The 12,208-nt window shown below is 34.3% G+C and overlaps 1 protein-coding gene across 6 annotated transcripts in view; it reads left to right on the top strand.

Annotated features, from left to right (window-relative positions):
- LOC137236382 (phospholipase A2 inhibitor) overlaps positions 1 to 11,773 on the top strand; it is a 400,946-nt gene extending 389,173 nt beyond the window's left edge. For all 6 annotated transcript variants that reach the window (XM_067758923.1, XM_067758922.1, XM_067758919.1 and 3 more), the window contains one exon: positions 4,147 to 11,773. In XM_067758923.1, the coding sequence (XP_067615024.1) occupies positions 4,203 to 5,501 (1,299 nt within the window). In that variant the 5' untranslated portion in view covers positions 4,147 to 4,202 and the 3' untranslated portion in view covers positions 5,502 to 11,773. The remainder of the gene's footprint in view (positions 1 to 4,146) is intronic.
- The last annotated feature ends 435 nt before the right edge of the window (positions 11,774 to 12,208 follow it).

The following is a 12,208-nucleotide window of genomic DNA, read 5'->3' as shown; positions in this document are numbered from 1 at the left end:
GAAGAGAAGCTTGGCCTTAGATCTCTTCGGAGGTTATCGCGCCTTACATTTATTTTTTTATTTTTTTTTTTTTGAGCTCTTTTATGTGTTATATGTAAATCTGTCAAAAAAAGGTCACATTTTCATATGGCCTCAAGATTTGAAATTAACCCAAATATGATATCCTTGAACTATGAGCTGTCATGGCATTTAAAGGTAACGTGCAATAGTGTCAACGGAACTAGTGACAATTGACATTATTACGCTTTTGAAAGAGAATTAACGTCAGAATAATGCTGGAATTAACGTCATTGACATTAGTTCTCTTTTGATTCAGAAAAACTTTTTCTCCGATTTGATATTAATTCTTTTTGCAAAAGCGAATTAATGCCAAAACTTATTATGGACACCACCACCGATCTTTAGAATAAAAGTCGAAAACATTTTTATTCAAAATATTTATTGTCTATTATAATAAGGTTCAAAACTTTTTTTAACATTAATTATTAAAATAAAATGTGCGCCACAATCGAAAATCTTAATATATAAAAAACACGTGTCACATAATTGAGTCCAATGGACTCCTAAACTACTGAACCGATTTTAAATTTGTTTTGCACCCCGTATGTAGTTTGGTCTAACTTGAAATATAGGATAGGTCTCTAGGGTCTCGAGATATAAGCCAAAACGTGGACCCGGGTACCCCTAGAGTGTGTTTATAGAATATGGATATCAAATGAAAGCTGTTGATGAGTGCTTTAGTAGAGAGTAATTTTCATACCCCTGGGTGACTAGGGTCTCGAGATATAGGCCAAAACGTGGACCTGGGTACCCCTAGAATGTGTGTATAGAATATGGATATCAAATGAAAGCTATTGATGAGTGCTTTAGTAGAGGGTAATTTTCATACCCCTGGGTGACTAGGGTCTCGAGATATAGGCCAAAACGTGGACCCGGGTACCCCTGGAGTGTGTTTATAGAATATGGATATCAAATGAAAGCTGTTGATGAGTGCTTTAGTAAAGGGTAATTTTCATTCCCCTGGGTGACTAGGGTCTCGAGCTATAGGCCAAAAAGTGGACCCGGGTACCCCTAGAATGTATTTATAGAATATGGATATCAAGCGAAAGCTGTTGATGAGTGCTTTAGTAGAGGGTAATTTTCATACCCCTGGGTGACTAGGGTCTCGAGATATAGGCCAAAACGTGGACCCGGGTACCCCTAGAGTGTGTTTATAGAATATGGATATCAAATGAAAGCTGTTGATGAGTGTTTTAGTACAGAGTAATATATTATCCAGAGACGGACTGGGACTGGGATTAGGACTAGGACTGGGACTGAGACTCGGAGTTGGACTGGGATTAGGACTAGGACTGGGACTGAGACTCGGAGTGGGACTGGGACTGGGACTGGAATATAATACATACCACCTTCTGGGACAGGCAATAAGAGATGCAGAAGAATGAGAAGAAATTGAGAGAAGAGAATAGAGAAAAGAGAGAAGGTGAAGATTGAGAAAGAGATAGAATAAGACGAAGATGGAGATAGATGAAGCGAAAAAGACGTAGGGAGGAGTGAATAAAAGGATTAGGAAAAAGTGAAGAGGGGGGAGGGCAGGGTCAAACAGAAAAAGCTTATTAAAATGTATGCAGATTGGCGAAATTTAGGGCAGGACAACGTCTGCCGGGTCTTCTAGCTTTTAATAAAATATCGCGAGTTTTTTAATTCCAAATTTATTTTCATATTACTATACGATTTTAATATACATTTTTTTTTTTGTCGAATTAATTCCAAAAATTAAAAAAAGCTTCGCCGGCGAAAATTTGGAATAATAAATCGAGGGATTTTTGATTCCAAATTTTCTCTTCATATTGCGATAAGTTATTAAGATATTTTTCGCGCGTTGTTAATTCCAAATATTCTATTCACATTACGATTCAAAAATTTCTATTCATACATATTTCGATACGATATTAAGATAAATTTTCGCGCCATTTTTAATTCAAAATTGTCATATTACGATGCGATATTAAGATATTTTTGGCGCGATTTTTAATTCTAAAATTTCTATTCATACATATTACGATACGATAATAAAAAAAAATTTACGTGCGATTTTTAATATCAAACTTTCTTTTCATATTACGATACGATATTAAGTTATTTTTCGCGCGTTGTTAATTCCAAATATTCTATTCACATTACGATACGATATTAAGATATTTTCACTTACATTCACAGTCACAAATTTATTATACCAAATATTTAATAAAGGCATTCAGGTTTACAGTCACTCACTGAAGGGAATGAATGCGTTATAAGATAGGAATTTTGATTCACACAAGAAAAAATGACTTAATAAGAAACTTTTTTAATTAAAACGTGAAATTTATCAACAATTCTACGAATTGTTACATCGTTTATCGTTCATGCGTGGCTTAGATCAACAAATCGCATTTATTATTTGGAAGGAGGTTTGTCGTGGCGCGTCCCGTACCCAGCGCATAAACCGGGTACGGAACTTTGATTTTAGACGCCTTTTACGACAGGCATGATAGTCGTCCATTATATAATCCTCGTTGTGCGGAATCGGCCCACTTAATTTGGCATATGTAGTTGTATGAAAGACTGAACCCGAAACTCAGATCTGGTAAATTTAAAATCGACCAAATTTTCTCAAGACGCCATTTCCTAAAGAGAGCACTCTCACCACTTTTTCATCGACTTCAGAGCAGCTTTCGACGGGCGACAAGGGGTTTCCTGAACGTTGCTCTCTGAAGTTGTGGTCCCTGTAAAGCTTTACCTAATGACGTTGAACAACACCATTAGCTTTGTAAAGATTGCCAAGAACCTCTACGTGCAATTCGAAATGAAACGAGGCTCCAGGCGAGACGACTTCCTTCCGTGTGATTTTTTTGCCTTGAAGAAGAGAATTCGAAACCGCAATAATGTCATCTATTAAAATATCGTACAGTTTTTGGCGTATTATAATGATACTGATATCATTAGCCTTAACAAACGGGTTTTAACTAATTCCTTCTCTGGCTTAGATAAAGGAGCAACAAGTAGATTTCACTGTGAACCAGGAAAAGGCGAAGTACTTGCAGGCATCAAAAATAGGATCGGTTTATTTGCGCTTTAGTAGCCACGTCACTGTTCGGATATAAATTCCAAGCTGTGAAGGACTTCATTTAGGATTCCTTTTGTTTTGTTCATTTTCGGATGTATAATGGAACGAATTTCCGTCATCCCTTTTTAAATTGGTTTGGAGGAAAACTTCGTCAAACAATGCCAGCCAACAAATGAAGTGGAGAACCACTCCTGCTTATAAGTGCTAGCTATCCTAATGTATAGCTCGGAAACATGGACGATGATAAAAAATACGACCCTTTGGAGTATGTATTTGTTCCTATCGACACAGGTTTTTTGGCAGCAGAAGAAGAGAACTACCTCCACTGAGCTGAAAGCGCTGAAGATTTGAAACCCCGCCTAGACGGTTAAGCGCTAGTTAATGTTAGTGATCCTGACGCAACAGGTTAATAAGCCATTCGCCGAACCAAAAGCTATTTTATCCTTGCAACTCAGAGAGCACAGAGAGCCGCCATAGTATCGAAGAAGAAGCTGCCTTATAACCGGCACTATCAGTAAGCTCAAATTTCTTGAACTTCTTCTGGCTAGCCAAATTGCTGCGAGAAATCGGTCCAAAATAATTATAACTGTTACCCTGTCGGCAAAATTTAATTACAAAACATTTAAACTTTCATCATTTGTTTGAAAACCAGAAGTACTCTCTCTTTTGTTTAAAAATTGTCGGAGGACGGAACAGGTTCATATTCTTCCATTTTCTAAACTTTTTTCTTTTGTTATAGAACCAGAAGTATCTACCAGTTTTTAGTTATTTATTTTTAAACTTTTTCATTGTGTTTTAAAATATTTTTTTAAATTTTGACTTATATGTTTGTTAGGTTTAAAATTTAAACCGAATGAAGCTAAAAATAACAGCAGTAATTTGCAAGGTTTCAAATTTAGTACAAAGAAAGTTTGAAAAATTGCTTTAACCGATGAATGGTTTAAGGTTAAGGTTAAGATTTTTATCCGTATAGCTATTAATTTTGATGCAACATCCAAACTTAACATATTTTCTTCTCTTCTCTGATCTCATTACAGCATCTACAAACAACTGCCTCAATCTCCCAACGATCTACAAACTAATCCATCACAAAATGTATGCCAACGCTAACTCTAAATCACAGCGACAAATCTTATGCGCGCTACTCACACTCACCTGCCTCGGCACTACGGCAGCTATGATAGTTTCATCGAGTTGTGGACCCAACTTCCCACCGGCGTGCCTTTGCGGACGTGAACTCTACGAGGGTAGCATTAGTTATGTAGTCAACTGCACAAATACTGGTATACATAATACCAGCGTACTCGAATTTATGCCAATCGAAGTAGAAATTTTAATATTCACTGGCAATTTTATACCCGAACTACCATGGAATGTATTCGGTAGAATTAATGACTATACAAATCTGAAGATTGTCGATATGAGTAATAATCACATACGCGATATACGTGGTAAATCCTATCATCACGTGGAAAATGTTGAGCGTCTAATTTTGAATCACAACAACTTAAGCATATCAAGAGACGAAGACGAAGTCAATCACCATCATCCGAGGGTGTTTTCAAATTTCTTAAATTTACAAAGTTTACATCTCACAGACGCCTTCGCCGACAACACTTCGCCACAATTGAGCGAAGATTTACATGATATATTTATGAATAGTCAATTGGTGAAGCTCGAGAAATTGCATTTAGAACAAAATGAGATTACACACTTCAAAGATCGTAATGTCTTCTGTGATCTGCCTGTTTTGCGTGATCTGCATTTAGGTGATAATTTACTTACAGAGATCAATTTTGAAGTGCGCTGTCTGAAGAATCTACGCTTTCTCGATTTGGAGCGTAATAAATTTGAATATGTGAAAACGCATGACATGATGCTACTCAACGAGTTGGAAGCGCGTACAGATCGCACGACCAATCTCATAGTCGACTTTAATCTTAATCCATTCACTTGTGACTGCAAGATCAGTTCATTTCATACATGGGTGTTGTCGACGAATGTAACGGTACGTAATAAAAATACGCTCATGTGCTATCACAACGATATGGATCCGTTACCCGTGATGGAAATAAATATGGATGGATGTGCGGCAGCAGTGGGAGCAGCAACAATGATGTTCACTACAGCTGCCAACTCGCACTACATTGAGAGTGATTTGAATGAATCCACACGAGCGAATGGTGGACGACCGCATATGAATCAGCATACTGTTACATTGCTTTTCCTGCTAATAGTGTTAAGTATGATATTGTTGGGTCTGATAGTGGCGTTGGTCTATGTGAGTCGTGAACGTATTAAATATATGATAACACCAGTTTTCGATAATGTCACGAAGAAAGTGCAATATACCTCGATCAAAGATGAAGATTGCCCCGAAGTTTACGTTTAGAACGTTCGAAGGAGACAACGTACGCACAGCGCATACCATGAACGAAAGCGCGAATGTTAAATAATAATCCTCGCGTTCCAATGAACAGTGATCCAGATACGATAAAAATGTAACATGCAAGTGCAACAACAAATTGATCTATATCGCATTGTTGTTGCATTTGCGTGTTAAATTTCTATCCGTATTTGAATCACGCTTCGTTGGAACATTGGAACGCAATAAATATCAGAAATTCATTCGAAGCTCCATAGTTAAGAACTATTAGCAAAAAATGTTTCAATACAGTTTGAGAGCTTAAGTAATAACAACGCACAGTTTGAGAGCCATTATTCAAGGAACTTGGGAGGAATCATTGTTGTAAAATTTGTTTCTAAGTTCTAAGCAAAAAATTTATTTTGTGCCATTTAAAGACAACAAAAAGCAAATATAAAGAAAATATTAGACGTGGAAATAAAAATAAAAAGACAAATACAAAGCGAAATTTAAGTGGTAAAGTACTTATAAGAATTTTTCTGAAATAATTATGTATATTGTAAATGAAGAAAGTATCACAGGAATTGTTGTAAGCCATCACATAATCATACATATATATCTTTATTCATTCATATATATTGTACATAAATATGTATGGATAAGTATACTTCTGAAAACATTTATGAAATATACTATCTAAAATAAGTCCATATGTATATGAGTTCAAAATGTATCCATAAATGTTTTCATTAATTTTTCATCGCAAACAATGAACATATCACAGACGCATTTCTAACAAAAAAAAATAAAAATAAATTTCTTCAATAAAACAGTTATACGAGAAGAATAATAAAATGACGAACATAACAACTGCAACAAAAACTACAAAAAAAAAAACAAATTTTCTCTAGTTCTAAGAGATAGTTATTGCATTTAAAATATGAAACGGCGTACAGACTCTATTGATTGGAATTTATTTTTATATTTTTCTTAAATTCATTAAGCAAAATTATTTGGAAGAAAAAGAAAAACGTAAACTACATACCTATGTCCGCCGGTTCGTCTGCGCAAAAGAGTTAAAAAAAAAGTTTGTTTAATCAATTTTCTACTAAATTTTGTTATTAATTTGGCTTTGCATTTCGATAACTCTTGCAAAGTTTGCGAGAGAACAACTTGTGCCGCCAATAAGTGCAAGTTTGTCACAAGTTTTGCGAAATTCAAAATGTGTTCACTCAAAAATTAAAAAATTGGTACATAAATGTATAGCAAGAGCTAATGATACCCGAATCACCCGGATTTCTGAGTAATGCCCAGGTATTATCACACTTTTCTTCTACTTTTAGCTGTAACTCAAGTTCCGATAGATATACATATACTAAGGCATCGATTCCCAGGAATTCCGATCCCGAATCTTGAGTTTTCCGAGCCATTTTTCAATCCCGAAATCCCGAGATTAAATTTCTTAAAATCCCGGCGTTTCAGGATTCTCTCGAGATCTTAAATTCCAATTTAAGAAACTTTATTTCATGTCCCTGTTTTATTTTTTTACAAGTTCCAATTGAATCCTCCTTTCCTGTTACAGCCTTTTTTAGACATTAAAAATCTCCATTATCTGATTTCAAAAGGAATAGGCATTTTCTTATCCGGTGAACTTAGTGGTGTACATTTATAAATGGTTTATATTGTGCTACCAACTAATTCCCTTACTAGTTTGAAATATGAAAGCTATTTTTCAGGTGCCTATTAAGATCTGGCCTTTCAGATGATACTTTAGAAGCTATAGTTGATTGTTTGGGACGTGTTTTAAAATGAAGTGTTTTCAATTAGCCGAACTTTCATATGTAACACTAATTTAACTAAAAGCCTTTTACGTTGTTATTAATACGGCATCGTTTGCAGATTTTGAGTTCCTTTTATTGTATTGAGTATTGTAACGCATTTTGGGAATTTCTGATTATTTTGCACCTTCTGCTTTCGTTCGAATCGCTGAACTCTCGAATAAATAACTCAAATATTCTGTATAGCAATATCTCCTTTATTTACAACTCTACGGAGTAGTAGTACTTCACAATTACAATACTCGCGTACTTCACTGAAAGCGTGTTAAAATGATTCATTATTCCTCAGCTTGCACTGCTTTTATACTCCCGGTTACCTCCTTCGCCCATATCTCCTAGGGCCTAGACTTTACACGAACAACCTTCTCGAACAGCCGCTTATTTATTTCTCTTTATGTATCTGGACGGCGCCCACCGTGGTGTGATGGTAGCGTACTCCGCCTACCACACCGTATGCCCTGGGCTCACAGCCCGGGCAAGGCAACATCAAAATTTTAGAAATAAGGTTTTTAAATTAGAAGGAAATTTTTCTAAGTGGGGTCGCCCCTCGGCAGTGTTTGGCAAGCGCTCCGGGTGTATTTCTGCCATGGACAGCTCTCAGTGAAAACTCATCTGCCTTGCAGATGCCGTTCGAAGTCGGCATAAAACATTTAGGTCCCGTCCGGCCAATTTTTAGGGAAAATCAAGAGGAGCACGATGCAAATTGGAAGAGAAGCTCGGCCTTAGATCTCTTCGGAGGTTATCGCGCCTTACATTCATTTATTTTATTTATTTATGTATCTGGTATTCACTTTTGTCTTCTAGTTATATGCGTGTTCTTATCCTAATTTTTGTATATTTCTTATTCTACCTTCATATTTGAAGAGCTCTAATGCTGATATGATAGTGAGGATACTGAAAGACATGCACATTGCCATTTCAAATAGAGCTTTTGCTAATCTGCGTAAGCATTCAGTAAGACCATTTGCTTTTCGACCGAAGTTTACCGGACGTTTTTGAAAAGAGATGGTTCAATGTTGATGTTGGGCTTTTCCTAATGGTAAAATAAACAATAAAAGCTATTTTTTTTTTTCGAAAGTTGTCATTGCAATAAAAAAAATCTAGTACCATAAAAATCAGTTAAATCACGCAACAGTGTTATCTGTGATTTAAGTTACATATATGTAATTAATTGATTGATTTCGCCATAAAAATAATAATACAATTTCAAAGAAAAATACCCAGACGTTATAAAGTAAGTTACTTTAAAATTATATTGTATAAGTATAAAACAATAAAAATAATAATATTTAGAATGATAACAATGCAAAAAAAATAATATTATGTAAAATTTAAAACTATTATAGGTATACATTTATATGCTAACTAATAATAATTATCGTGTATCTATATATGTATGTAATGAAACACAAAAACAAACTTGAATAAACAAACATTAGATATAAAGTTTTCCCATCTCGTCGGAATTCTCTAAAAGCCAGGCCAGCCAGGGCCATTCGCCAAAATGAAGTTAGACGGTGTACCTAAAATTATGCAATGGTAGATGCAAATTTCAATTAATCCCACGCTTCAAAGGTTAAAAATATTGTGGGAATATTTTTCAACTAACTTATAGATACTTAGACCACGGTTACACATTTTTTATTCTACAATATATTCACAATTTATAATCTAGGCGTTCACATTGTATATTCCATCCCTAGGAAGTAGATTACTAGCTATCAAATTTTCACGTTTCTCTTTTATTTTGAGCTTTTATTTAGAAGGGACTGTTGGGTTCCTTTTAATACATTGTAAATTTTACTTTAACTTTATATACTTTGTAATTTCATTAGCTTATTCAAAATTTTTCATTGTTTTTCATTTTTCTATAATCAAAAATTTGTATTCAGGTTGAAAATTATATACGCATACATTTAGGCGTATTATTTAATTAAATAAAAGTGTTTATATATCTAAATATAAAAGTGGTTTCAATCTCCACAGGGACACCCTAGATGTCATTAGTTGTATATGAAAAAAATAGGCAAACGTACTTAGCTCCCAACAGTTAATTAAGTAAATAGATCCCATATAAATTTTTCGCTTCGATAATCGGTAATTATGAACAAATTTTAGAGATTCCGATTTTTTTCATAGAAAAAATGTCACTTCTAGAGTGTAATCGCTAACTGGAAGCACGAAATTAAGGAGAAACTTGAAAATTTGACAGATAATATAATATAGTTTCTAGTGATGGAACATATGTACATAAGTAGATTGTCTATTGAGGATTAATTGTAGATTGGTGCATGTGTAAACGTGCTCTTACAGTGGTCCAAGAAGTAAAGTGGCGCATGTTGTTTGTATTTTGAAAAAAAAAGACTTGTATGTAAAAATGGGAATGTAGCCAAGTTTTTTTTTTTTTTTTTGTATTTTTGAATGCTGATTTCCTGTTTCACTGGAGTTCTTTAAGGCCATTTAAGATGATGGCTTAACCGCCCGAAAGAAGTTTTCGGAATGTAAAGCCGTGAAATTAAAACTTTTCTTTAGGAGGTCAAAATTCCGGATCCATTTAGGCACTGATAAAAACTTATTGCATTATCATGAATTTCCAAATGTCAGCGGCCGTTACTGGAGTTCTGTTAAATTTCTCTAAGTCCTACTTTACATATAACGAGATTATCTTTATTTTTGTGCTTAACTCCTAATCTGTAATTAAATAACTAGATTTCTCATATACATTTTTCCCTTCGATAATCGGTATTTAAGAACAAGTTTTAAATAATCCCCCAAAAACAGGTTTTTTGAGCAAATTTGTACGAAACATAAACAATCAAAATGTATCACTTTTGTAATACAAGTAAATACTGGCAAAAAGTGCTGCCGAAAAAGTGAGGTTATGTTGTTGACATCACCTTTATTTTTGCATTATGATAATCTAGTTTCGAGGGATGGAACATATGTAAACGCGTATATTATCTAATGCGGATTTATTGTAGATTAGTGTAAACCTGGTCTAATTCTTACAATCACACTTTGCATGTTCACCTTAACTAGGAAACTGGTTAGTTGGCTTGGAAGTACCTCACTATTCGAAACAAATGTTACTAAGCTTTCAAAAGCGCGCCTAAAAATCATATCCACACCATTAGGAATAAACTACATACAGAGTGTATGTGCCTACATGGTGATCAAAAGGAATATAAACAAAAAGGCAACTCTTAGAGACCAATTGTACAGCGAACAACGGAACATTCATATGGCTCAGCAGCTAAAGGCATCTGCCTTTGCACTGATATGAATGTTGGAGATTCGAGTTCAACGCTCAGCTCCCGAAAAGCTAGCTGATGAAGAATTGAAATTCAGAAACATGTCCTAGTAACCATCGCCGTTTGTAAACTTACAATTTTTCTCTAATATCAATTACAAAAAACAATTTTTATTTATGATGAATATTATTGTGATTTGGCGAAACTGCTCTTAAATCAATGCTGTTTTTACTTCTTACATAAGTATATAGGCCTTTCGAAAATGATACGGCTTTTTACGAAACCAAAAGCTATAAGGGATAACATACCAGGGACTGTATGAACATTTCAAAAATTATGAGTAACTCTGTTTTTTTTTTTTTTGCTTGAATCGAGAGAAGAGGATTATCATAAGAAACAAATTTTTGAGGTATAATATATTCATGATAAAAATATTTGTATCATGATGATATAGTTCCAGATCCCTGCTTCCTCTAAGCGAGCTGGTAGCCAGAAATAACCTGAAGCTTCGGTCAGTTTTATGTTCACCCAGTAAACGTTATACTTAATGACATCTATTTTTGGGTACACCTGATATTATTATTGGTGATTCGAGTTTCAGCGATAATGAATCAGAGAATACACGTCAGGATATGTGAAGTTACTGTAATTAGTAATATGTACTGTAATAATGAAAGGTCAATTCACAAAACTAAAAATGTTGTAGCAAATTAAAAAAATCAGTTTCTAAAATAAGTATTGAAGGAAATACTAAATTATGGCGAAAATGGTTTATGTATATTAAGCCATTTTAAGGTTTAAAATAATACATCACATGGAGATACATCATAGTTTATTTATTTTTCTTATTAACCATTTTAAATTAAGTACAATTAACAAATTACTGATGGACCGTTAAATCTGTGTTCATAAATGATAGCCTTCAAGGCTGTAATTTTTTATGGGATTTATGCGGCTATTGCTTACGACCACAGAATTATTTACTACTCGTAGAGCGCATTTTTTTGTAAAAAAAAAATCTATTTTAATCGTTTTTTATTAATATACTTACATAAATGACATGAAAGAAAAACTCACAAATATACTTAGTAGATTTTGATTCGTTTTTGTTAGAATTTTAAGAAGCTGTTAACACTTACTAAAAGTTCTTTTCTTAAATTGAGAAACATTTTTATATAAATAAATAAAATGAGTATATATATAAATAAAATTTGTTTTATTTTGTAGGATACACGCATCTGACTCGTGAGTCATCTCTGGATGTGTTTGCTAGGTGTTGATATCAACCAGAACCGGCCTGTGGAATCAGATGAAGAGGAACACAGCGAAGAAGTGACCGGCCCAACTTGTTATACGCCATAACCTTTTAAGCGGTTAAGGGCCGTTTAAACTTGACGTATCCATATCCATACAAAACAGCTGATCCAACCAACTTTATGGAAATCAATGTAATTGGTCAGTGGTGCCATGCCATAAAGCCCTAGCCATAACCATACCATATCCAACCAATTGGTTATTGTTTTTTCGCCATTTTTTCCATAACCTAAAAATATTTGAGTTGGAGAATTTATTCACTTTTTGTAGATTTTATTTATTGTTTTGGATACGTTTTACGTTTAGGATACACGCATCTGACTCGTGAGTC

The sequence above is a fragment of the Eurosta solidaginis genome, chromosome 1 (genome assembly GCF_040869045.1).
Source record: "Eurosta solidaginis isolate ZX-2024a chromosome 1, ASM4086904v1, whole genome shotgun sequence".
Classification (NCBI taxonomy): Eukaryota; Metazoa; Arthropoda; class Insecta; order Diptera; family Tephritidae; genus Eurosta; species Eurosta solidaginis.
Note: the sequence above shows the minus strand (reverse complement) of the source record. Positions and strands in the feature narration are given on the sequence as shown.